Genomic DNA, 26552 nt, shown 5'->3' on the forward strand with positions numbered 1-26552 from the left:
GGGGGGGGGGGGTAATTCCGAAAAATGTTTATTATTTTATTCATTTCCAACAGTTTTAACTATAAACTTACAAAACTATTGATTGTTAGAAATAAGATAAGATTAGTTATTGATGAAACATATTCTTATCTTTCTGTGGCCATAATAAAAACTTTATTTCAAACAAATTGATGAAACTCAATAATTTAGTCCATATGAACTAATTTGCAGAAAAGTTTAGTCCAGATGAACTAGTTTGTAGAATAGTTTAGTCCAGATGAACTAGTTTGTAGAAAAATCTTGCTTTTGAGCTGTATAGCCTTGAATCCGTCTCTGTAGCATCTGTATTCGCAACTTTTACCAATAGCTAGTATAAAAGTACATTATGTACCTAGGGTTTGCAACGAACAAAACATTTCGCAAAATTTTGTTTTTTTTGATGAATTTTCGCAAATATTTTGCATTATTTTTTTACTTCCGTTTTTTTCGCGAAATTTTTGCATTATTTTTTCGCAAATTTGCGGAACGATTTTTCCTTTTCGCAGCAAACCTTATGTACTCGAGATATAGTAAAAAAGTACTTATTGGGTGGAGAGATTTACCAAGATATAGTCTAATAAAAGTACATTATGAAAAGATGCATTCATAGATTTAGTATAAAAGTACATATTAAGAAGATGCTTTCCAAGTCAACTTGATTGATCGATTGATTGCAAGAAAACATAAAAATATGAAATTGAAAAGGAATTTCTTTAGTTTATGAAACGAAAAAGCCCCAATTGCTTTTCAACATTTGTTGCTTCAATGAGGGTGAAATTGTAATTTATAAACTTATTTTGTAAACAAGAATATATACCAGGAACTCTCATAGCTTTGTTTACAAATAAGGTGTACTGCAGTTTCTGGGAGGAACACAAACAGTACTACTGTGTTTGTTTACATTCCTCTGCAGTACACCTATTTTGTAAACACAAGTTTCTATGATTTGTATTATCTTGAGTTTCCTGTTTCTTGTTTATTATTTTCCAGTTCGGTAACCTAGTTTTCTTATCTATTTATCTATCTTTCTATCCATTATCTAGACTGTTTCCTGACAGGGATAGGAGGGCAGGGGGTCATGTGAGACATTGAGGGGAGGGGAGGAGAGGATCATGTTCATACATTTCTTGAATAATTTTATTTTGACAAAATATTAAAAATTTAAATTTTTCACATGAAAAGCAAAGTTGAAAATCATTAAAACAATTTTAATTCAATTTAAATTATTCCGAAAATCTAAAATTGAAATCCATTGCATTTTTTCAAGCTGAACTTGTATTTGGACATTTGGATTAAATGAAATATCTCCATGTAATAAATTTTGGACGATAATGATAATATAAATTTCAACATCTTTGTTATGAACAATGCAATTTTTCTGGATGGCTGAGCTTAATTTTTTATATTTGTATCTCCGAATTATTGTGCAATCTTGCGCTAAAACTATTTTTGCAGAACTACGGATCAGGAAAAACCGCAGTTGACAATTCATCTTTATCTATCATATTATATATATATACATATCTAATATCAGTGTACTTGTGGTAGATTTCAAATATTTTTAGAAAATGCGCAACCAACCAATGGTTGGAAGAACCAAACCAAACTTAGTGTACTCAAACCGAAGTTTAACCAAACCAAATAAAACATATGTTTACATATTTCTTAACGATATGGATGGACGGATAGATGTATAATTCGGGGTTAGGATGAATTCGATGACAGATAACATGAAATAAGGAATTTAAGCAAAAAAATATTTCTGAAAAGGGATGATTATAATATGTGGTGTGGGGTGGGGGGTTCTAATAAACTATTGTTATTAAACTGATATGCATATGGACACCCTAACCTGTTATATTAGGTTTATATGTTGTGTTTCCATAAAATCAATCTATCACCCTATTTATTCAATTTAGAATCAACACCTTACCAAATATGGGCACGTTCGCCAAAAGTTAGGACTCATAAAAAGAATAAAAGTATCGTATCTCACATTGAAGATTATTTACAGCTTATTAAGGGTTGGCTTCAAGATAAACTAACACTATGGTGTTTTAAAATATACAATTTTTATGTGGTTTTTATTGAGTAATATTTTGTCGGTTACATGCCCTGCTGAAACGTATCTCTGCTAGTTCACGGTTCTATTGATCTTATTTTCATAGGATTTTATATAAAAAGATGATCAATTATACATTTGAAACAATTTTTCACACTTTTCAACTGAATCTAGTCCGCCCTACTCCTTTCATGTCTGCTAGCTCTCAGAAAATTTGTGATAAATTATTTTCATATTTTGTAAAGAACTCGTCATATATTTAAGATTAAAAAACGTATTGGGGGGGGGGGGTAATTCCGAAAAATGTTTATTATTTTATTCATTTCCAACAGTTTTAACTATAAACTTACAAAACTATTGATTGTTAGAAATAAGATAAGATTAGTTATTGATGAAACATATTCTTATCTTTCTGTGGCCATAATAAAAACTTTATTTCAAACAAATTGATGAAACTCAATAATTTAGTCCATATGAACTAATTTGCAGAAAAGTTTAGTCCAGATGAACTAGTTTGTAGAATAGTTTAGTCCAGATGAACTAGTTTGTAGAAAAATCTTGCTTTTGAGCTGTATAGCCTTGAATCCGTCTCTGTAGCATCTGTATTCGCAACTTCAGGTATATCAGGATCACAAAGCCCAAGATCTTTCTCGCATATCTCGGTGGTATCTAGGTTTGCTTTAATGCCCTCGTAAATGATGTCTCCGTACTTACTGAAGAAATCATCACACTTCTTTCCAATGAATGGAAGCATTTTGCACACCATAGAAGAGTCAAAGGCAGCATCAGTGAGGTCGAGCAAGCTTCTCATCAAATTAACAGATGCTTGACATTTCTTGCATTCAGCAGGTTTTTCAGATCCCCCTCCGTTCTTAACAGACGACATTTGGAAAATGCCTGATTTTGTTGGACAAATTCCAACATTTGCGCAGAAGGTTTTGCTCATATCCATTTTCTTTAAAACTGAAGCAATTAATGGAACAGCTTCTTTAACAAAATTCTCACAGTTGGCCTTTTTGCTTGCATCGATGCCTGAGCACATGGCTTTATTCATCTTCTTCTTCAACTGGGACTCTGAGAGCTTTGTAACACTTTTCTGATAATTCTTGGCCTGGCTTTTACAGTCTCCACAGTCCCAAGTGTAGTCCAGGTGCATTTTATCTCCAGCTTTACAGAGATCAAACATGCTACAGACCTTAGCTGGTCCTTCATCGCCAGACAGCTTTTCAGTAAGGATAGCAAAGACATCTTCGCTGTAGTGAATATTCAATGCTAGACATGTATTCATCTGCTTTCCAGTAAGAGAATCACAGGCATCCTTCCAGGCGTCAGAGAACTCTTCAGCAGACATACCGCTAACATATGTGTCAGCAAAAGGTTCAATCATTGCTACACATTCTCCACATTTTGTATCAAAAGCAGAAGCTGCTACTGTCAACGAGAGCACTGCAATTAGTATTCTCATCATGAACCCTTGTGTTGGAGTGATGCTTTTAATTTGATATGATGAGAATTTAAATTTTTATCATCCCAAGTGATAATCAATTGATTTGATTATTTATCTCAATTTTGATCTGTAGAAAGCTTGATAAAGCTGGATAAAGGTTAAAAAAAAGAATTATCTAATTTCTAGCACTTTTGATTTAAAATTAGGGGATTTATCAAAAGATTATCTGTTCCACAATCCTCATCATCATATTTAATACAAAATTATGCAAGAAAATTCGATTTTATACAACATGTTCATATACGTTTATTTAATAATCAATAAAGACATTGTTATTATTAATCAGTGTTGGCCCCACCTGGAGTCAAAACTATTCCACTCTTTCTCATCTTATTTTTTCAGATCTGGAGCCTTCACAGGTGTTGATCAATTGATCAATTGACCAATTTGATCAATTTGATCAATTTGATGGATATAACGAGGAATTGTGAAAATGAGTCGAAGGTCCTTACGGAAGAAACAGGTAGTTGATGTTGATGTTGATGTTGATGTTGATGTTGATGTTGATGTTGATGTTGATGTTGATGTTGATGTTGATGTTGATGTTGATGTTGATGTTGATGCTGATGTTGATGTTGATGTTGATGTTGATGTTGATGTTGATGATGTTGATGTTAATAATCAAAATATCTATATTTCAGTATCGACCATTATCTGCGGATTTCACAAAGGAAAAGAATTGGTTTACGAAAAAGCTAATTTTATAAAATAAAAACAATTCTTAATCCAAGTTTGAAAATAAACATAATTCGTTTGAAAAACTTTTTCCTTTGTTTTGATAAACCATTTATCTGAAGGTATCTGAGTCCCTGTCCTCTATGTTTGGGAATGATAATGAAAAAACAGATAAACAAGGAAACGTACTGCTTATTACATGTACGTATATTTAAAGTACTGCTTATTACATGTACGTATATTTAAAGTACTGCACATGTACGTATATTTAAAGTACTGCTTATTACATGTACGTATATTTAAAGTACTGCTTATTACATGTACGTATATTTAAAGTACTGCTTATTACATGTACGTATATTTAAAGTACTGCCTATTACATGTACGTATATTTAACGAACTGCGTATTACATGTACGTATATTTAACGAACTGCTTATTTCATGTACGTTTATTTAACGTACTGCTTATTACATGTACGTATATTTAACGTACTGCTTATTACATGTACGTATATTTTACAATCTCAAGACGTCAGAGCTAAAAAATATTAAAAAGGAACCCTCCACTCAGATTTTCTTTTCTGTCAAGCATTTATATATGTACAAGGTAAAAAAAAAACAGATTATCGATGTTTTAGACAAAATTTCAAACAAAAATTTTGTTTGTATTATAGGAATCAAAAAAGTAAAATGTGACAAAAAAATCCAAAAATATTTTTGGAACATTAAACAAAATCGGTGAATCAAATATTTTTTGAAAAATTGTTGAGAATATGTTTACTCTATTGTTTTTTAAAATTTCATAAAAATTCATTAAAAATTAAATGAGATAACAAAAATACAAAAATCCGCAAAAATGTAGGTTGTAAATTTGCAGTAAATGTTATAAAATAGCCTTAGAACTTTTGTTTCTTCAAAAATGCAAATAATTACCCAACAAAATTTTTAAAATTTTTATTATTTTGAAAATGCGGCAATTTAAATTGTTTCTGCTTCATGGCTTAACAATTTCAAAAATATCTTAAGTGCAATAAGGTTTTAGGTTCTAATTTAAAAGTGAATATTAAACTCAAAAAAATATTTTTTGGAAAAGCTTTAACTAATCCCGACAGGTTGGAATCAGGATTCGGATTCGGATCCTGGACTCATCACCGGACCCGGATCCTGGATTTAACATATAGGATCCTGCCCAAGTAACAAAAATCCCATGTTTTAGATATTTTTTCAGAAAATCCAAGGAACTGATTCTTAAACCAAAATTAATTACAAAATGATTTTAATAAAAAAGGATTATTTTCAAGAAATTCAAAAATTTTAATTTATGCATTAAGTAGCTCATGTTGGTTCTTGCGAACGTAAAGGGTTAAATTCCTAAAACAGTGGGTAATCAGGTAGCATCATAGCACTGATCCCACCCAGGGGGCGGAAACGTCATGGGGGTGTGTCTGTACCAAAAGAGTGTGCGTGTGTAATAAGGATCCAAATAAGTGTACTGTCGGTGTAAAAAATACAGAAGAATATCGGTATTTGTACAATCTAGGAGAGTACATTTGTTTATTGTTAATTGTTTACTTAGAAATAAGTTTAATATACATGTAATATATTATTTATATATTTAAGTCAACACTAAAAGCGAAATTTTCATGTAAAGAAAATAAATGAAAACAAAATATTGCAATCTGTTAGTAAGGTTTGCAGCAAACAAAACGTTTCGCGAAAATTTGCGAAAAAAATGCGAAAATTTTCGTTCGTATTTCGCAAAATTTTCGCGAAAATAAATGAAGCGATAAATGCCTAAACGAAGCAAAATTTCGGGAATATTTTTTTCAAGAAAATTTACGCGAAAAGCTGTTTTTTGTCAAACGTTTATGCATTTTTTCTTATTTCGCGAAAGTTTCGTATTTTTTGCGAAATAGATTGTAGTGAAGTTTCGTCGAAAAAGCGAAAAATTTCGCATTTTTTCGAGCGAACCAAATGCGAAAAAAAGCGAAACGATTTTTCCTTTTCGCTGTAAACCATAGTTAATGCATTTCTAGCAACAAATATCTATTAAAACCTTTTTTTGTGAGACTTAAAATTCTTGAAAAGGAATTACATCTTTGCCAAAACTTTTGCAACCTAATGGTATAAACCTTTAATATTTAAAACTCAAAGTATTTGATCTAAAAGAATTCATAATTTGAAATTTATCTGTACGAAATTTAGTTGCAAAGATATAAGGATAGGAAAATCTGAATTAGGGCAAAGACTAAATTCCTTTGAATTTTTTGAATAAGTACAAATCGTAAACCTAGTCCAAAATTTCGATCTAGTACAGTAATTATAAAATGGACGTAAGACAATCCTAGAAGTCTTAAATCTAATTCCTGTTCTTTATAATATTTAAGTCCTTGATTACCATTTTAATATATCTTTAGACATTAGTATTACTCCAAGGTTTAAATCCATGTGGGAGGAAATTCTGCAAAATTTAGATTAAAACCTGCAAATATTGAATTGAATTCACGTTCAGAATGATTTAAAATGTTTAATTTTATTTTAAAGATATCTTTATGCTTGCAATTTACATGTTTATTTGATGAAATTCATGAAATCCAATGAGTCACAGTCTTGATAAATATATATATCAGTACACTTGTATCAGTATACTTTTATCTGTACACTTGTATCCGTACACTTGTGTCTGTACACTTTTGTCTGTACACTTGTATCTGTACACTTTTATCTGTACCCTTGTATCTGTACACTTGTATCTGTTCACTTGTATCTGTACACTTTTATCTGTACACTTGTATCTGTAAACTTGTGTCTGTACACTTGTATCAGTACACTTGTATCTGTACACTTGTATCTGTACACTTTTATCTGTACACTTGTATCTGTATACTTGTATCTCTGCACTTGTATCTGTACACTTGTATCTCTACATTTGTATCTGTATACTTGTAACTGTACACTTGTATCTGTACACTTGTATCTGTATACTTGTATCTCTGCACTTGTATCTGTACACTTGTATCTCTACATTTGTATCTGTATACTTGTAACTGTACACTTTTATCTGTACACTTGTATCGGTACACTTGTATCAGTACACTTGTATCTGTATACTTGTATCTCTGCACTTGTATCTGTACAATTGTATCTCTACATTTGTATCTGTATACTTGTAACTGTGCACTTGTATCTGTATACTTGTAACTGTACACTTGTATCTGTACATTTGTATCGGTACACTTGTATCAGTACACTTGTAACTGTACACTTGTAACTGTACACTTGTATCTGTACCCTTGTATCTTTACACTTGTATCAGTACACTTGTAACTGTACACTTGTATCTGTATACTTGTACCTGTACACTTGTATCTGTACATTTGTATCGGTACACTTGTATCAGTACACTTGTAACTGTACACTTGTAACTGTACACTTGTATCTGTACCCTTGTATCTGTACACTTGTATCAGTACACTTGTATCTGTGCACTTGTATCGGTACACTTGTATCTGTACACTTATATCTGTATACTTGTATCTCTGCACTTGTATCTGTACACTTGTATCTGTACACTTGTATCTCTACATTTGTATCTGTATACTTGTAACTGTACACTTGTATCTGTATACTTGTAACCAGTACACTTGTATCTGTACATTTGTATCGGTACACTTGTATCTGTACACTTGTATCAGTATACTTGTATAAGAACATGACAATATAAAACTATGCTAAGCTTTTAATCGAAGCTCCCTGAAAGGTCAAATACAAAGCATAAAAATGTTCTTTCCAACTGCCTCTATCTTTAAAAATATATTTTTTTAATGAAATAAATGAAATTTATGAGGAACTAATTCTGGAGTTTCAGTTTTGCATGCTAAGTTGCATAATGCATGATTTTAAGCAAAGTAATGCTTGAAAGCAACCAGGCATATCTGAGGGAAGTTTTATGGTTTGAGAAGTACATATTTCGGCTTTGATTTATTCATTATTTATCATGAAAATTCGAAATTTCAATTCACACCTAAAACTCTTTTAAAGTAGAAAGAAGAAAATATTGTAATTATCTAAAAAAATCATACATTGTCACTTCAATACATGCAATGATGCAGGAACCACATTATTTTTAGTTTTAAACATTAGAATAACTCATTCATCCTTAATCAGACAAAGGTCTAGTGAATGGAATTTGTCATTTTATCCTGGAGGGCCATTTGAACCAGTCCCTTCAGTTTTATTTAAAGTTTTTATAAAACACGCCCTTTTAATCTTATTGTTATTAATAATCATATTTTTATCATATTTATTATTGTTTAGATAAAAGGTCAGTGACTGAAATTGATAGTTCTCCATTAAACTCTCCGCCATCTTTCTTAAGAACATTCTCACAACCAGGTATGTACCGACCCCTCCAAGAAAATATCTACCCCCGCACGACTGCCTACTAAGAACAAATTCCCTAAAATGGCCCCCCCCTTTCCATAAAATTTTTTTTAAAAACTTCCCAAAAAGATCAACACCCCAGTCCAACTAAGAAAATTTCCCTGTAATTTTCTTTTTCTCTTCATTTTAAGGAGATGTGAAATCAAAATTACTTTTTCATGAACTTTTATTGTAAAAATTTGCAATAATTAACTTAAAAACAAATATTTTCTTGCTAAAAATCGCAACAATTTGTTTTTTGAATAGAAGCATTTTATTATTTAACTCACTCTGCTCTTTCCTTTTCCATTTATGAAACCGCCTTATATCTACTTTTCCTCTTGGAAAAATATTGGTTTTTAGAAGCCAAGTGAGATTTTTTATATTTATTTACTTTCCAACTATTTTGGTTACAGGTATGACAAGAAAGGACTCTCTAATCACAGAACAGATTCAGGAGGATCAAGAGAATCAGGAGAACCAGGAGAATCAAGAAGTTCTCGAGGTTCAGACAGTTAAGGAGGTTCAGGAGATGGAGACGGAGACCAACCTAAATCTCTCCCTGGGAACAGAGAAAGCTGAGGATCTCCAGGTGTACCCGGAGCTGAATGGAGGACGAAGACGAACTTCCCAATCCTTATCCTCTGGAGAGTCCTGGGGTAGTGAGGAAGGACGAACGTACCAAAATGCACGAGACAAAGACGATTCATCATGTGATGATATTGAGGTTAAAGGAGACAATAATAGTCCAAGTACAATTTGGGAGTTTACAGATTCACATTTCCAACCAGAGAAAGAAGCTTGGAATAGTACACAGTGCTGGAATAAGGACGTCAATTGGGAGAACATAGATCGATCCTTCGGCAAAGACCCATCTTTTGAAGTGAAAGACGAGGTTGGTTGGGTTCCAGTTCATAATGTAGGCTGGGAGAACCAGTTTATTCAAGCAGTTCCTTCTGTGCCCTTAGCTAGTGAAGACTCAGACTTGGGAGAGTCAGCTGACTTTGAGTCTTTCAGGTCAGTTTAAAGTCGTTTAGGTCAGATAAACGTCTTTTTGGTCAGTTTAAAGTCTTTTAAGTCAATTTAAAGTCTTTTAGGTCAGTTGAAAATCCTTTAGGTCAGCTTAAAGTATGTTAGGTCAGTTTAAAGTCTTTTAGGTCAGTTAAAAATCTTTTAGGTCAGCTTAAAATATGTTAGGTCAGTTTAAAGTCTTTTAGGTCATTTTGAAATACTTTAGGTCAGCTTAAAGTATTTTAGGTCAGTTAAAAATTCTTTTAGGTCAGCTGAAAGGATGTTGGGCCAGTTTCAAGTCTTTTAGGTCAGTTTTTAATCCTTTAGGTCAGCTTAAAGTATGTTAGGTCAGTTTAAAGTATTTTTTATCAGTTTAAAGTCTTTTAGGTCAGTTTAGATTATTCTTGGTCAGTCTAGAGTCTTTAAGATAAGTTTTAAGTCTTTTAGGTCAATTTAATATTCTTTGGGTCAGTTTTAAGTCTCTTAGGTCAGTGTAAAGTCTTTGGGTCAGTTTAAAGTCTTTTAGGTCAGCTTAAAGTATGTTAGGTCAGTTTAAAGTCTTTTAGGTCAGTTTAAAATCCTTTAGGTCAGCTTAAAGTATGTTAGGTCAGTTTAAAGTCCTTAAGGTCAGTTTAAAATTCTTTAAGTCAACTTAAAGTATGTTAGGTCAGTTTAAAGTCTTTTAGGTCAGTTTAGATTATTCTTGGTCAGTTTAGAGTCTTTAAGGTAAGTTTTAAGTCTTATAGGTCAATTTAATGTTCTTTGGCTCAGTTTAAAGTCTCTTAGGTCAGTCTAAAGTCTTTTGGGTCAGTTTAAAGTCTTTTATGTCAGCTTAACGTCTTTTATGTCAGTTTTAAGTCTTTAAGGTCAATGTAAAAATCATTTAAGAGAGTTGAAAGTTGTGTAGGCCTGTTAGATAAGAAGAGAGAATATTAATCAAAGGAACTGAATACTCGCCTCATACTAATTACTTTAAAGAACAATTAATAATGTTGATTATTTTAGTAGCGAAGATGATGATTATGATGATTATTTTAGTAGCGACGATGATGAAGATAATGATTATTTAAGTAGCGAAGATGATGATAATGATGATTATTTTAGTAGCGAAGATGATGAAGATAATGAGGCAAAACATAATTTGACTCCAACAACTGATTCAAAGTAAGTAAATGAATGATTTGAAAAGGACAGAAAACTTCAATTTTCTAACCCCCTATATCTTTGTTACCTCATTGTGTAAACTTATTAGATTTCAAACTCATATTATATAATTCATTGCTTGAAATATCAATACATTGGGTTGCATAGATATAAATATTAAAAAATCAGTGTTTGTGGCAGAAACACAGTTCCTTTATATTAATTTCTTTTCTTTTTGTACTTTTTCACCTTTTCTACCTTTTCTAATTATCTTGAGTGATGTTAACCTAGCTTTGTTCTCATTCTCCTTTTGTATTTATATTTTACAATTTAAAGGGATAGACCGGCTATGAAAGACAGTTGAATAGAGTTTGCACTGTTGTGGACAAATCTTTAGAATTCATTTGAGACATATAAAGATCTGTAAATCCTGAGTTTGAGCGACGTTCAAAATCGTACTTTTGGGTGGATACGTTTTAAGAATTGGTTTTTTTAAATATTAAACTCAGGATTTATAGATCTTTAAAAAGTTTAATATGTCTCAAATGAATCCTAAATAATTTGTCCACAACACTGCATACTCAGTTCAACTATCTTACATAGCCGGTCACTCCCTTTAACCTTTGTTCTCATTCTCCTTTTGTATTTATATTTTATAATTTAATAAGTTAGATCTTTGCAATCAGTAAGTATCTTTGGGTCGGTAAGTATCTAGGGGTCAGTAAGTACCTAGGGGACGGTAAGTATCTAGGGGTCAGTAAGTGTCTAGAGGTCAGTGAGTGTCTAGGTGGTCAGTGAGTGTCTAGGTGGTCAGTAAGTGTCTAGGGGTCAGTAAGTATCTGGGGGTCTGTAAGTATCTTGGGGTCAGTAAGTGTCTAGGGGTCAGTGAGTGTCTGGGGGTCAGTGTATTGGACTTAATCAAAATATTTTTCTTTATTAACTACGCAATAATATGTTTATATATATATATATATATATATATATATAACTGTAGACTTATTTTCGTATTTAAACCATTAAGATTTATTCCATAGACAAAGTGGATTAAAGATGTATCAAAATCTATAAAAAATCAAAATATCAGTTTAGGCTATAACATATTGATCCAAAGGTTGAACAAATCTTAAACAACTTTTTCAATTACTTCTTAATAATTGAAGCTAAAATCACATTCTTGACAGGTTAAAATTGAAAATATCCAGTGTCCGAATTTAATGAATTTGAGCCGCATCTTAAATCCGCCAAAACCCGGTTACAATTGAGCGCCGGCTTAAATCTTGAAACATTGAATACAATTTTAAGTGAAACCAACAATATTTGAGCGGCGGCTTAAATTCTTTAAATCCGGCCTCTGAACTACAAAAAAGTATAAGTGAGTTAGCAAGATAAAATCAAAGCCCAAGGTGTTGCAGCACTTAAAAGTCGACCCAGTCTTACAAATTGATGCAACTTTCAGAGCAGTTTGGAATTATGTGAATTTAGATATATTTCAGTTTTTAACTTCACATTTTTTATTAAAAAAGAATTACACTAAACATAATGTTTCACGTCTATCATGACGATCCTCAGTAGTTACAATTCTTTGAACAACTCAAAAAACTAATTCTGAAAACGTATCCACCCCCAAAGAAGGAGTTTTGAACGTCGAATTTGCGCTCAAACTCAGGATTTACAGATCTTTAAAAAGTTTAATATGTCTCAAATGAATCCGAAAGACGTTTTCCACAACACAGTTCAACCACCTTACATAGCGGGTCACTCCCTTTAAAATAGGATTTTTCAACTCGCTACTCTCGACTAATTCAAGGATTGTGAGTGCTACTGGCTGTTAGAATCTATTTATATATTTAGATTATCCCTAAACCCCTGTGCTTTCTTGTGCTTTTGCTATAAAATATATGTTTTTCTTCCGTAATACTTGTTGTTTCAAAGACGACATCTAAATATATTGCGGGATTACAATTCATACAATCTTTGCAAATAAACAGATTAGCCGAATATATTCATTTAGTCCATTCTCAACATGAAACACATTTTAAGTGGAGTATTGTGACAAAAACAGTCTCCCCCCCATGACCCCTTAAAACAGTCTCCCCCCCCCATGACCCCTTAAAACACACCATGGCACATTTAATAGATAAAAAAATCTGTGTTTTATTTAGTCTATGTTCAAATCTATTTTTCTTGTAATTCTAACTGATACTGATTTATAAAGATAGAAGGTATTTTTCCAGACTTTAAATCCTTTCCACATATTTTGATGGAGAATTAACATAACTAAATATTTTACTAAATCTACAATAATATTCTTTTAAAGGATTACAAATTTATTTTACAAATCAATGACGACAATCTATATCTCATTATTATAAAAAGGAATGATGCACATTTAACAAAGGGAAATTATTTCTAGAAATAAAATCTGTAATTTTCTAATCCCCATACCTTTGTGACCTTTCAATGTTTCAAACTTAGACTAACAGAACTCGTGGTTTGAAATATCCACGGCCAATGAAATCTGGTTTTAAAGATATAGAGAGAATAATATTAAAGTTTACTGCGAGAGTTTAATTCCTAATCATCTTTTTTGGGGTGCATTGTTATGTTTATCTGTTAGATCCCAAAATCTAAGTTTTAAATATCAAAGGATTTCACCATCAGATTGCACTGATATTGGTATTAGAATGTTGAGTTTGTGTCAAAGACTCAATTCCTTTATTCGGCTACATTATAAAATTTCAATAAGAGGATGTATGATCAATAAAAAAGTTTTTTGATTTTTCCCATTCATGAAAACACCCCTGGAAAGCTGACACTGCATTTTTAAATACTATTAAGCAAATATTAAATTTCACACATTTTAGAAAAATTTTATAAATCATTAACGTCAGTTGGAAATAGTTACTTCTTTTCGACGCTTGTCGTTTCAAGATAGGTTATTGCAAAAGTATATATTTTCAGAATTTTTATAAACTTTGTTGTAAGGGGGGTGAGGGGGGAAAGCCTTCAGGGGGGGTTTAACTGATGAAACCCTAACATTGTCTTTGGAATAGCTTTCTTATTAAGAGAGAAGTGGTTCAGCTTAGTCTACAGAGCTAAACGACGTTATGTTATTCATGAATTTTGGTCTCAGTGAGAAAAAGGGAATTCAGTATTTGCCACAAACTCAAATTCTCTAATTCCTATATGTTTGCAACCCAATGTTGTAAACCTACTTTTAGCTCAACTAGTCTCAAGTTTCAAATATCAAAGGTTTACACCTTCAGGTTGCACAGATATAGGGATAAGAAAATTTGAGTTTTTTGCAAGAACTCGTGTTTACTTTAGACATTATTGTCAAATTCATGAACTGAACAAAATCTGTTCAGTTGTGCGTCTCGTTCAGAAAAAGAAAAAGAAAAACTAAATTATTTTTATATGATATTATATAAAATTAATAAATAAATATACAATTATGTGTTCTTGAGAAAAATAAATATTTGTTTTGATTAAATACTACAAAACGTGCACAGTGCACACATACTGAAAATGAAAATTCCTAGGGCTCTTTCATTCATTGATTCGTTTAAGGAAGTGTTCGTGAAAACTTAATGGATCTGAGTTTTTGCCACAAACTCAAATTGTCTGATCCCAATATCTTTGCGACGTGATGGCGTAAACCTTTGATATTTTAAACTTGGGCCTTTTGATTTAACAGAATTCATAGTTTGAAATATAAGGGGTTAAAAGATTAGAGATTAGAGTTCCTTTTATGTTTTAGGACCTTCAATATTTTTAGTGCTTTATTTCTAACTGATGTTTCCATTAAAGGAATAAAATATAACCCGTATAAAAAAATCTTGTTGCCTTAAAAAGAATAGTGATTTTTTGTATCATTTTTTTAAGAAATGACTGAACTAGGGTCTCCAAAGTGTAAACATAATATCAAGTGACTCTCCATTTATAGAGTGGAAAGTTCAATTCACAAGGGTACCATTAAAAACTTTGTCTAATCAAGTATGAATTATATATCTATGATCATAATTTTGAAAACTGATAATTTTTAATTGCTGGTTCTCTACAAAAGTGACATGCGAATTTCTACTGCAAGAAAACGATGAAGGATTAACAAAAATAAGCATCGCGCAAGCCAGAAAAAAAAACAGCGTTGATCAGATAAACTGTAAAGGTTTAATAGGAACCGTTGTGAATCAAGCATGACCTTTCTTCAATAAATGGAGGTTCATTTTGAAAGTTTTAAAGTTTTTTTTCTTTTAAGTTCTCTTCAAAGGCTTTTTTAATTTAAAAATATTTCTATGCTTAGTGAAAAATGTTGTGATCCGAACAGCATAGCTTTTAGCTAAGTGTGATTTTTTTAAATAGTAACTTTGCTTTTGTAATAATGCTTTAAAGCTTATGCATTTCGAACATCCCTGTGTTTAAATGAAACCAGCTGTGCTGGGTGTGGTTCTTAAACATCCTTCAAAGCCACGGTTGAATATTCTTCTTGAAAACATTTTTTAAAAATTTTTTTCTTAATCTTTGCAATTTTTGAATATTTTGTTTATACTTTGGAAGCATATTGACCCCCTGTTGTATGACTAATGTAAATCTAAACATTCCCATATTTGACAAAATTCAATTCTAAAGAATTAAACCGTAAGGGAATCAGGTTTGCTGCACTTATTGCAAAGTTGATTAAAGGGACTGTTAGCATGATTTCAACATCCATGAAAAGATGGCAGTGTCCGATTCACAACGGTATCTTGTGAGGTTTTTCTAATCAAGTATAAATTATATATATATATATATATATATATATATGTGTGATTTTGTTTCATCAAACTGGTTTTTTTTTCACTTGCGGTTTTTTTGCGAAAGTGACTTGCGCATTTCTTGTTTCCAATAATCAAGAAATAAACACTAATCGAGTTAAAAAAACGTCGGTATCTTCCACATTTTCAATCAGATTAAGGTTTCAAGGGTACCATTGTAAATCAGGCATCTTTACTGCACGGTGGGTCACTTAAAATTGCGCTTTCAGTACCTTTAACGCGCGGAACAAATTTTAGACATTTAGAATTATATGTACAAATAGATATTCAATTTGGATCATGAAAGATGTCAGTGACGATATTTTCTTTAGGTTACTGGTCTTACTCAAACTATTTACACCTAAAATAGTCAAATTTAATGTAGCAAGGAAATTTATTTAGATTTACAATTGGTTTACATGAGAGGAAGATAGATAGATAGATAGATAGATAGATAGATAGATAGAGAGAAGAGCAGAATGAGAGAAAAATAAAGGTTTCCGTCAGTTGGTTTTCAGCCTCTTAACTACATGCACACTTTTACTAATAATAATATTTTTAAAATAATGATAACTATTCGGGCTTTGACATCTGTGCATGAATTTTCATTTGAAATTAACTTTACTTAATTAACTTAACAGTAAAAAAAGATCATTAAAAAATATGCATTACACATTTTATAGTAATAACTTAACGATTATGATGTTTATAAAACTGATAATTAAAAAAAAATAACAATAAAAATGGGCCTAATAATATTCATAAAACGATCTTATGCGGATTTTAAGAAATAATAGTAACAATTTTTGTTACACTTTTTCAAAATACATTAAAAATTTAAATTATTAGAAAGCATTTTTAAAATAAAATCATAAAGATGATGTCATTTTCATATGTTTATAATAGATTCCATTTATTATTATTAGAAAAAAAAGTTGTAATAAAATATTAATAATTCAGAAGATAATAATTATATTATTCATAATAAAACTTAACTTCTACATTAATTATATTGAAATAAAAAGAACTTAAACATTTTTCAATGAAGAAATTAATAATAAGAAACTTAATATACAGATATTTAAAAAATGTGTTAAATCAAGAGAAACTAAACATTAAAAGAAAATGATGGATAGTGCATTTATTTTAGTGTTCAGGTAGAACCACATATTGATTTAAGATTTGAACTTTGCTTGCGTGACATCAGAGTTAAGCTGATTGTTCTAGGATTTGCAATCGGCACATTTTTACTAATTTTGCTTATCCGTTTTTATTCTAGTATTAAGCAGTGATATTTTTTTCCTTCTGAAATTCGTAAGAAATTTTTACCTATTGAAACATTTTAATTTCTGATGAAATTTAACTTTAAGATGGGTTTGATCTAAAAGGAATTGATTATTTGCCACAAACTGTGATTTTCTAATCTCTTATCTTCGCGACCCGATATCGTAGATTCTAATATTTCAAAATGTAAATTGTGATAGATTAAGTTACTAAAGTTTTCCGCGTTCTTATTGCAAAGATATAAGGATGCGAAATTTTGAGTTTGTGGCAACTCAACTCTTAAAGATCTTGAAACTGACGGGAGTGTTGTCTAATTAAAGTTTTTTATTTGAAACGCATTTGATGACAAAAAGAACAAAAAAACTGAAAAAAATATGTTTAATTGTGTCATAATTTGCTATGATAAGCGTGCCCCCTCATCAGTATTTTTGTTTTTAACATTACTAATTCCCTGATTTTGGAACCTTTTTATATAAATTTTATTCTTTTTATAAATCTTTAAGAACAGATTAAGTGTTCAGTCTTCCTATGCCCCCCCCCCCTCTTTAGCCTCAAATTCACTTTGATTTGAAAAATGTTTATAAAATTTTAAACTTATGTTATTTCAATATTGGAAAGTGAAGAACTATACGGCTTCAATAAATGCCAGTAAAGCCTTATTTTGTAAAAGGATTTAAATTTTCTTAAAATAAAATTAATTGATAACAGTTCATGATAAATCAATATTTTTATTCAAAGTATTAAATTACAGAATATAAAATATTTACGATATGTTTATTCAAGTATAATATTATTGAAATATTCAAAAAGAACTTTTCAATGCGTTATTAACTTGAATTATATAATCGTTTTCTTTATCTTTTTTATGACAACCCACACACAGATTAACCTAACTTCCCAAATAATTATATACATATCTACGTATACCTACCTACCTACCTACCTACCTACCTACCTACCTACCTACCTACCCTCCTAACCATCTAACTATCTACTTATCTAGGGAGGACTATGTCGGACTGGGATTTACAAGATCGCTCAGGGATCGCTTCCATACTAAAGCAAGCTGGATCAGACGATCTTCGGAGAGAGATATTAAGGTTGGTTGTTTTAATCATTTCTCCAAATGTAAATTTATCACTTCCATTTATTTATTTTTTAAATGCATAATTTATTCTATTGTTCATCTATTGATCTTAAACCATGTAAAGGACTGTAAGGGGAGGGCCTTAATATGTCAACAATAAGAGTGCTTGTTAAAAAAGAAAAAGAAGAGAGCCGGAGCTCTTTCCTTTTTTTGTTTTAAAAGAACGTTTGGTAAAATCCTTTTACATATTTTCGCCTGAAAAGTAAACATGCTAATTCTTTGTTTAAAGAATAGAAAATAAAAGACCTTATTCTAGAATTCTATTTTTGTATTGAAAGATTGCAAAGCCTCATTATTCTGATGAGGTCACTTCCTCCCTTCGGACTTTTAGACTCCATTAAATTTCGAGGCCAAGGGCTTAAATTTAAGAACAGATTTATACAAATCTAAAGAATTTAGAGCTTTAAATAAATGTATGACATCGCAGTTTTCAGAATTAATATACGTTTTGATATTAAAATTTTATTAATTGAAATTTGAAAATTTAATAAGTGGAGCCGTCGGAAATTGTCAAATTACTGTATTTATAGTTCAGAGAAACTGACATCAAGTGCTTTTTGTTCAAGCATCATATTCATGGAGTTAAATAAGCATTTAGTACTTATTTTTATTAAATCCTACGAACAAAGTGAGATCATAAAAAACTGAATTTAAATTTGCTAGACATGGTACAGTTAAACCCCAAATGAGATACATCGAAAGAATTTATCAAATTTCGTCTTGGCAATTTTTCAATGTGTTTTATACTATATTACGTAAATCTCAGTATTTGCGAAAATAAATAGCCATGAATATGCGGGAACAATTTTAAAGAGTTCCATATTATCATTTAATTAGAAAACTAAATATCTGCAACATTCCATTATCCGAAAGTGAAGAATACGACATTTGATTGATTCCTTCGGTGTATGGCTTATTTAGGGTTTAACTGTAGTTGAGCTGAAAGTGCAGTATTGAGGATGATTGCGTTCTTAATTAGCAATTATACACCGTGCAGTTGTCTTATATAGGTCTCAAATGTATTTACAATACTGCACTCTCTTAGCTCAACTACTATGTCTAGCCAGACACTCCCTTTAAAAACTTTGTACTTTCAGTTAAGCCGTGATTCTTCCCCCTCTGAGATATCTGAATCGAAGGTTCTGGCAGAATCTAAACTATCCCGGCTGTTCTCTCTGCGCCGGTCAATCGGACCCACCAGCCTAGATAGAACAGATTCACAGATGCCCAGGTAGACAGTTAGATAGATAGATATTGGGGTTCAGGACACACTTTCCTAGTTCTTTTGCCGCTCTTCCCCACCCTTGGCGAATCACTTTTGTAGAGATTAAAATTAAAAATTAAAATTAAAAATTAAAATTAATCAGATGTCCAAATTATAAACATCGATATCCAATTCATACTTGATCTGACAAAGCTTTTAAGGGTACCGTTGTGAATAGACTATTGCCATCACTGTAATGAGGGTTACTTCAAATTACTCTTAACAAACTCCAGTTTTCCAATTTCTTAATCTCTGCAACTTGATAATGGAAGGAAATCTTTTATGAATCAAACTCAGATATAACATTGAAAAATCAAGGATCTACGACTTCAGGTTGCGAAGTTTTAGTCTATTTGAGTGTTTGAGGAGAGTAATTCTATAACCAAAAGATTAAAGTTTAAAAAATTATTTTATTTTTAGACTTACAGAGGAGGAGGAGTTGCATCTTTCCCACAGCTCCCTTGACACCCCTCAACCCCTCCCTTCACTAGAGGAGACCCTCCCCTCCCTCCCTCTCCCCCTTCACTTCAAGAGCCGGGGAGTAAAGAGAAGATGTATCATCAACTCCCTCGTGGAGTCGGAGAACAGCTACATTGCCTCCCTCACCAAGCTGGCGGTAGAGTACAAGGTAGATATTTTCTTCAAATATTTTCCCCGCCATATCAAGAACTAGTATTGAAACCCAGCTTTGTCTAGAATTTAAAACTGTCTCTAAATTATTTAAATTAGACATTTAAACCAAACTTAGAACATTCTCTTCGTTCTAACGAGTTATTCACCCAAAATATTAGCCAAATCAGTCCAGGGGTTTCTAAGTTATGATCGGAAATAAAAACAAACAAACGGAGATTACTACTTTATGTATATAGATGAAAAGTATCAATAAGAAGGAATTGGTGTCCGATTTTTTATTTCTCTTACTTCAAAAATCATTTTAAATAATTTTGAACAATCCAGTGCCTCAAGAGCCAAGCTAAATGATTATCTATTTAGGTTCTAAGCTAGTTTCTTATTATTTAATTGATAAAAAGTTCTTGTTAAGTTCCAAATGCTACTTTTGGCTAGACTGGGGGCCCAAATACTGTCAAACTTGATGGTGGGGGGGGGGGGGCATAGATGAATAAATAAACATAGATAGCTTATGTACGCAAAATTACCAAAAATTGTACAGTCCGCGAAATCATTCTTCTAGGGGTCAAAGTGTACTTCAATGATAAGCGGGGTGGTTTTGTGTTTTAATGGATTTCATAATTATTAAACCACTCAGTTGTGAATTTTATTTCACTGAGCAATATATAATATTGAGGAGAACTGAAGAAGGACATGAGAAGGACTGAACTAACTTAAATTTCTGTCTACAGAACTCATGTACTCAAGTATTCAATGACATAAGAACAGCTAATGTTCACAACCGACCTAGTTAATCTATATAATAGGAATATCTTTCAATATGAAAGATGTCGTCTTATGCGCAATCTATCTTTATCTATGGGGGGGGGGGGGTGACAATGGTTTTGAAAATAACCAAATATGATTATAAGACAAAGGTGATTTACAATCTAAATTAATTAGGTATATCTGGAATCTGCCTCCCCACCCATTCTTAGTGAAACAAAGATTGAAACATTGTTTTTCAGGTGACAAACATTTTATTAACATTTTATTTTTTTTCTTAAAATTGTTTTGTTAAGGAGTCGAAGAGGAATTGAGTATTTGCCACAAACTCTGATTTTCTAATTTAAGCAACTTTGCAAGACAATGTCTATGAATTCTGTTATATCAGGTTGAATTATTTCACCGCCAGGTTTCAAAGCTTAAAAAAATAAGTTTGTTGCAAAGACTCAAATTCTTTATATAAAAGGGACTGTTTTCAAGGTATCCTCCAAGTGACTCAATAAAGGGTCACCTGAAACTACGTTCTTGGTTCCTTTAATTCCTTGGTTTATGATTTTTCAGACATTATATTGGCTTTAAATGATATATATATATATGATGATTTTTAATTTACATAATTCATAAAAAAACAGCATTATTATATTATTTACAGGATTCCTGAAATACTGGCTTGCCATCTTTACTTTAAAGAGAGCCTCAGATCTGCCCTTCAAAACTGGGAACAGGTAAATAGATAGATAGATTCAGAGATAGATACTGAGATATATACAGATACACAGATGCACAGATAGATACTGAGATATATACAGATACACAGATACACAGATGCACAGATAGATACAGAGATAGATACAGAGACACATACAGAGAAAGATACAGAGATAGATACTGAGATATATACAGATACACAAATGCACAGATAGATACAGAGACAGATACAGAGATAGATACTGAGCTAGATACAGATACACAGATAGATATAGAGATACATGGATACATAGATTTTTAAACGACTGTATATTCTAGAATGAAATGATCGGGGAAGTTTTTGTTTCCAATTTCTCAAGTCGACGTGTATTGGAGACCTATGCAGATTATATCAACAACTTCAACTCTGCTATGGAGGTGGCCAAGGCAGAGTCAAAGAGAAAATCTGCTTTCGCGGATTTTCTTAAAGTGAAACAGCTGCAGAGTGCTGATAGGTTAGCGCCATTTTATAGTTTTGTTTTACAACTAAATTTTTAACTAGGTATGTTAAAACTTTTTTCTTTAAAAAATTGCTACTGAAGGAAAATAAAATATTCAATGTTTAGATTAATTACAGAAAAATGTTTAAAAAGCAACTAATTTGTTTAATGGATAATTTCGGCGAATAATTATGAATAACACTTATTATTTGGACAAATTTAATAATAATAGAATCAAAATACTGGATACTACCTGTAAAGAATTCGAGACTAAACCAGTTAAACTAAAATAAACTTTGAAGAAGAAAAGGATTACTAAGAATATTTTAAAATACTAAAACATTATTGAATTGTATTAGGCTAAAATAGAGAAAGAGTATATTCTATACAGAAGAGACTAAAATAAACTAGACTAGAATAGACTATAATAGACTATAATAGACTAGAATAGACTAGAATAGACTAGAATAGACTAAAATAGACTAAAATAGACTAAAATAGACTAGAATAAACTAGAATAAGCTAGAATAAGCTAGCAAAAAATCTAGAACAAACTGGAGCAAACTAGAGCAAACTAGAATAAACTAGAATAAACTAGAATAAACTAGAATAAACTAGAATAAACTAGAATAAGCTAGAATAAGCTAGAATAAATTAGAACAAGCTAGATTAAGCTAGAATAAACTAGAATAAACTAAAATAAACCAGAATAGACTAGAGAAAACTAGAATAAACTAGAATAAACTAGAATAAACTAGAATAAACTAGAATAAGCTAGAATAAGCTAGAATAAGCTAGAATAAGCTAGAATAAGCTAGAATAAGCTAGAATAAACTAAAATAAACGGGAATAAACTAGAATCAACTAGAATAAGCTAGAATAATCTAGAATAAACTAGAATAAACTAGAATAAACTAGAATAAACTAGAATCAACTAGAATATACTAGATAAAGATAGAATAAACTAGAATAAACTAGATTAAACTAGAATAAACTAGAAAAAACTAGAATAAACTAGAATAAACTAGATTAAACTAGAATAAGCTAGAATAAGCTAGAATAAATTGGAATAAACTAGAGTAAGCTAGAATAGAACTGAAGGACACCATATCCTGAGATCCAATTCATTCCAATTGAAATTGATATTCAAGGATCAAAGCAACCCCCCCCTTTTCTTCTCATTCCCCTCCTCCTTCTATTTTTTATATTAAGTTGTAACAAACGGTCTTATGCTTTTTTCTTTTCGTTTTTTTTTAATTATTTTTACTTATTTTGTAGAAATGATAAAAAATAACAAGTAAATCATATTGTTTGGATCATTTTCACAATTTATTATTTTTTTTAATTAATAAAGGAACTTTTATGATAATTTCAAATTAAAATGAAAAATGAACATTATAATAAAAGGGTAACTGAATTCTTGTCATAAATTCTGATTTTGTAATCCTAAAATCTTTGCAACCCAATGTGGTAGACCTATGATATTAAAAACTATGAAATTTCATAGGTCAAATGGTCTACTTTGAAATATCAAAGGATTTGATTTGATTTAAAAATATATAAAGATGGATTAAAAATTTGAGTTTGATGCAAGAAATCTTTTTAAAAAATAATAATAATACTGTTTAGAATAATTATTTAATAATAATGATTATAATAATAATAATGATAAAAAATAATTAATGATAATTAGGATGGGTATACTGTAAGAATTAAATGATACGTTTAAATTAAAAATTATATTTAGGATGAGTACACTAGAATTAAATGTAAATGAAAAATGATAATTAGGATGAGTATACTAGAATAAAATGATAAATGCAAATGAAAAATGATATTTAGGATGGGTATACTAGAATTAAATGTTAAATGTAAATGAAAAATGATATTTAGGATGGGTATACAACAAGCTTTAACTACCCTCGAGTGCTTAACTGGGATGCTTAATGAACGAAAAAGGTAAAAAATCAATAAAATATTTTTATTTTGTTTTTTGAAAAATCGTATTTTCAATGTGTTTTCTAAAAAGTGTATGTTATTATTTCGCAAAGAGATAGATAGAAATCCACCAAGAAAGGACTGCGTTCTTTCCTCTTTTTGTAGCATTATCCATTATTATTGCAAATTATTAGTTTTGCAAATGTTTAGTTTTAAAAAAGTACTGGCCGATTTTCAATTTTTTTTGATGCATTTAACGAAATGAAAAAATACACTTTTTCAAAAACACCCTGGTCTTGAATATTAAAGGTTTGTCATATATTATGGTATTTACATTAAAATTTAAGGTAATTTAGCTGTAAAAGGTATTTCTATGAATTCTCGTATTTATTTAATAAATGTTTTTAAAATTGTCGAAGGTTTAAGTGAAACTCTCAAGAATTTAAAACAAGAGGGAAACTAGTAAATTCTAATTGAGAAAAATGACATTGCGTAATTTTTAGGATCTCAGAACAGAGCGCAGCATTTAAAACAAATATGCGCAGTATTGGCAGTAAACTAGGGCGGAGTGAGGTGGAAAGGGTTCTAATAAGAGGAGATGAAGTAAGGAACTATATAAATTTGAAATTTTCTAAAAAAAATTCTGCTTACGTTATACAAGAGACATTTCTGGTGTTTTTCATAATTCTATGTCAAAATATCCAGTACGGTCTCAATCTAAATTTAATCCAGAAATTGAAGTCTCCAGTTGGAATAATAAAGGGCAAAACTTTTGAATTATGCACGAAGAAACCGTAATTAAAAGAAGTTTTGTTATATTTTTTATTTGAATAATTGTCTAGGTACGTCTACTAGAGTTTAACCATCATGGGCAAATCTGCAGGGTTAAACAGAGAAAACTTCTTCTTCTAAATGATTCGGTAAGCTGCGTATTATGTAACATTGAATCACTTCAAAAAAAGTTAAATTTTATTTGGAGTTATTGGTATGACTTTGTGAATTTGTTTGATTTAACGCCTAAACTTGAGAAAAAGGAACTAAACACTCTTTGCAAACTTATAATTCTAATCTGTGCAACCTGAAGTTAAAGACTGCTCTAACAATGAGATGACGATGGTTTAAATGTAGGTTTTAGAGTAAATTCACTCTTGATCATATTAAGTTTTAAAGGTTGTGAATCAGACATGCCGCTGTAAAAATAATTGTCTACTTGAAATTACGTCTACACTCCACAGTCCCAGATAAATAAAATAAAAACTAATATGACTAAGATGAACGTGTGCAGGTTGTTTGTGTATCTGTATCTGGAAGACCAAGTGAGGTGGAGTTTATAAGTCCTGGATCCCAAGAAAGAATGAACCTCAAGTGGTCTGTAGCCTACAATGACATCGAAATAGTTGACGGTAAATATCTATCTATCATAACCTAAATTAATCGGGAAAAGTTCCATAAAGAGAGGTTGTAATTTTCAAAAGTGGATTCAGAAAACTAGGATAGGATTGATCCAAAAGATGTTCTTTTTTAAATCACATACACAAGAACGCCACGAAAATTAAAATAACATTTATTTTTTTCAAATATCAAAATTAAATTGTTTTAGGACCAGCGCAAGGAACACTGGCACGATTGACCGCTGGGGGATCGGTTGCCGCGAAACGATCATCACTTGGACGAACAGCTAATCCAGTCACCATGTTTAATGGGTGAGTAATTTCAACATTTGTATTTGCTCACATCACTTTAAATTCCACTTTATGTAAAACTACATCGTATGATTATGTTTATAGGTTTAATTTAAATTATGTAAACATTTATTTTTTTTTCAAATGTTTTTAACTTGCAGAAATGAGAGTGGAGAAGCCGAGAAGTTAGCAGCTGAAATGGCGGATCTTATGTATGATTATGACGTCATGTCCAGGTAAAATAAGTTGGCGCATTTTTATAATGGCGACTTGAAAATTTTATTTCATGAGTCATGACGTTGAACATATATGATGGAATAAAGCTTCAAATGGTCAATTTAGAGTTTAATTTAGTGGATAAAACTTAATTGTTTTTATATTTGATATTTTATTGCGTTCTAATTACAGAGTTCATTACTCCAAGTAATTGAAGATATTTACAACCAGTTCTTAAGATGGTATTTATGTTAATCGTTTCATGGATGATATTTACAAAGATGATGATAATTATTAAATCTATTTTTCTTTAGAATAAGTACTATGTTGGACACCATGAAGGGATCCTATCCAAAAATGACAAGTGGAATAGCTGGAGATCTGTTAAATCAAATTCAAACATCTATAAGACAAAAGGTAGAGTATCTACTGTTTTCTTTTAAATCAAACAATATATTACCCTATGTAATTTCAGAAATGCATTTATATGCATATCCTTTGATATGAAAGATTTTTTTTCTATTAATTTTTCCTTTGTTTAACTGGTAGTCTTTTTAAGCTTAAAACCACATTTTAAAAAAATGCCCAATTATATAATTTATTTGTTTTTCTCTTAGGACGAAGAAATGAGCTATTTGGACAAATGTTGTCTTCATTTGGCAATTAGGAAAAAGGATAGACCTGAAACCATCACCCTTCAGGTAGGTTTATTTATCCCAAGCTTTAAAAGTTTTGACTTAAAACCATCACCCTTCAGGTAGGTTTATCCCAAGCTTTAAAAGATTTGAACTAAAACCATCACCCCTT

At 30.9% G+C, this 26552-nt stretch overlaps 2 protein-coding genes across 2 annotated transcripts in view; one reads left to right on the top strand and one right to left on the bottom strand.

Annotated features, from left to right (window-relative positions):
• The window catches only part of LOC111711311 (rho guanine nucleotide exchange factor 10-like protein), a 43542-nt gene that overhangs the window by 11000 nt on the left and 5990 nt on the right, over positions 1-26552 (top strand). Inside the window, exons 2-21 of the mRNA XM_023485644.1 lie at positions 3930-4050; positions 4229-4258; positions 4385-4463; positions 8581-8658; positions 9102-9702; positions 10801-10860; positions 17920-18016; positions 19161-19294; positions 19748-19955; positions 20900-20964; positions 21375-21447; positions 21749-21964; positions 23792-23868; positions 24351-24450; positions 24690-24767; positions 25133-25250; positions 25448-25550; positions 25691-25765; positions 26060-26162; positions 26363-26446. Of these exons, the coding sequence (XP_023341412.1) occupies positions 4021-4050; positions 4229-4258; positions 4385-4463; positions 8581-8658; positions 9102-9702; positions 10801-10860; positions 17920-18016; positions 19161-19294; positions 19748-19955; positions 20900-20964; positions 21375-21447; positions 21749-21964; positions 23792-23868; positions 24351-24450; positions 24690-24767; positions 25133-25250; positions 25448-25550; positions 25691-25765; positions 26060-26162; positions 26363-26446 (2409 nt within the window). The 5' untranslated portion in view covers positions 3930-4020. The remainder of the gene's footprint in view (positions 1-3929; positions 4051-4228; positions 4259-4384; positions 4464-8580; positions 8659-9101; positions 9703-10800; positions 10861-17919; positions 18017-19160; positions 19295-19747; positions 19956-20899; positions 20965-21374; positions 21448-21748; positions 21965-23791; positions 23869-24350; positions 24451-24689; positions 24768-25132; positions 25251-25447; positions 25551-25690; positions 25766-26059; positions 26163-26362; positions 26447-26552) is intronic.
• LOC111711303 (uncharacterized) lies at positions 131-3581 on the bottom strand. The gene is made up of 2 exons (XM_023485628.1): positions 2681-3581; positions 131-321 (listed from the first exon to the last, which is right to left on the bottom strand). The coding sequence occupies exons 1-2, from the start codon at positions 3546-3548 to the stop codon at positions 248-250; spliced, it is 942 nt and encodes a 313-aa protein (XP_023341396.1). The 5' UTR covers positions 3549-3581; the 3' UTR covers positions 131-247.

This window comes from Eurytemora carolleeae, unplaced genomic scaffold (assembly GCF_000591075.1).
Source record: "Eurytemora carolleeae unplaced genomic scaffold, Eaff_2.0 scaffold592, whole genome shotgun sequence".
NCBI lineage: Eukaryota > Metazoa > Arthropoda > Copepoda > Calanoida > Temoridae > Eurytemora > Eurytemora carolleeae.

Bases quoted from the DNA above. Each gene is read 5' to 3' on its own strand.
- LOC111711303 (XM_023485628.1), bottom strand. From the start codon at position 3,548: ATGATGAGAATACTAATTGCAGTGCTCTCGTTGACAGTAGCAGCTTCT. The intron at 322-2,680 runs ATGCTACAGAGA...TTGCGAATACAG, and splicing joins ACCTGAAGTTGCGAATACAG to ATGCTACAGAGACGGATTCA.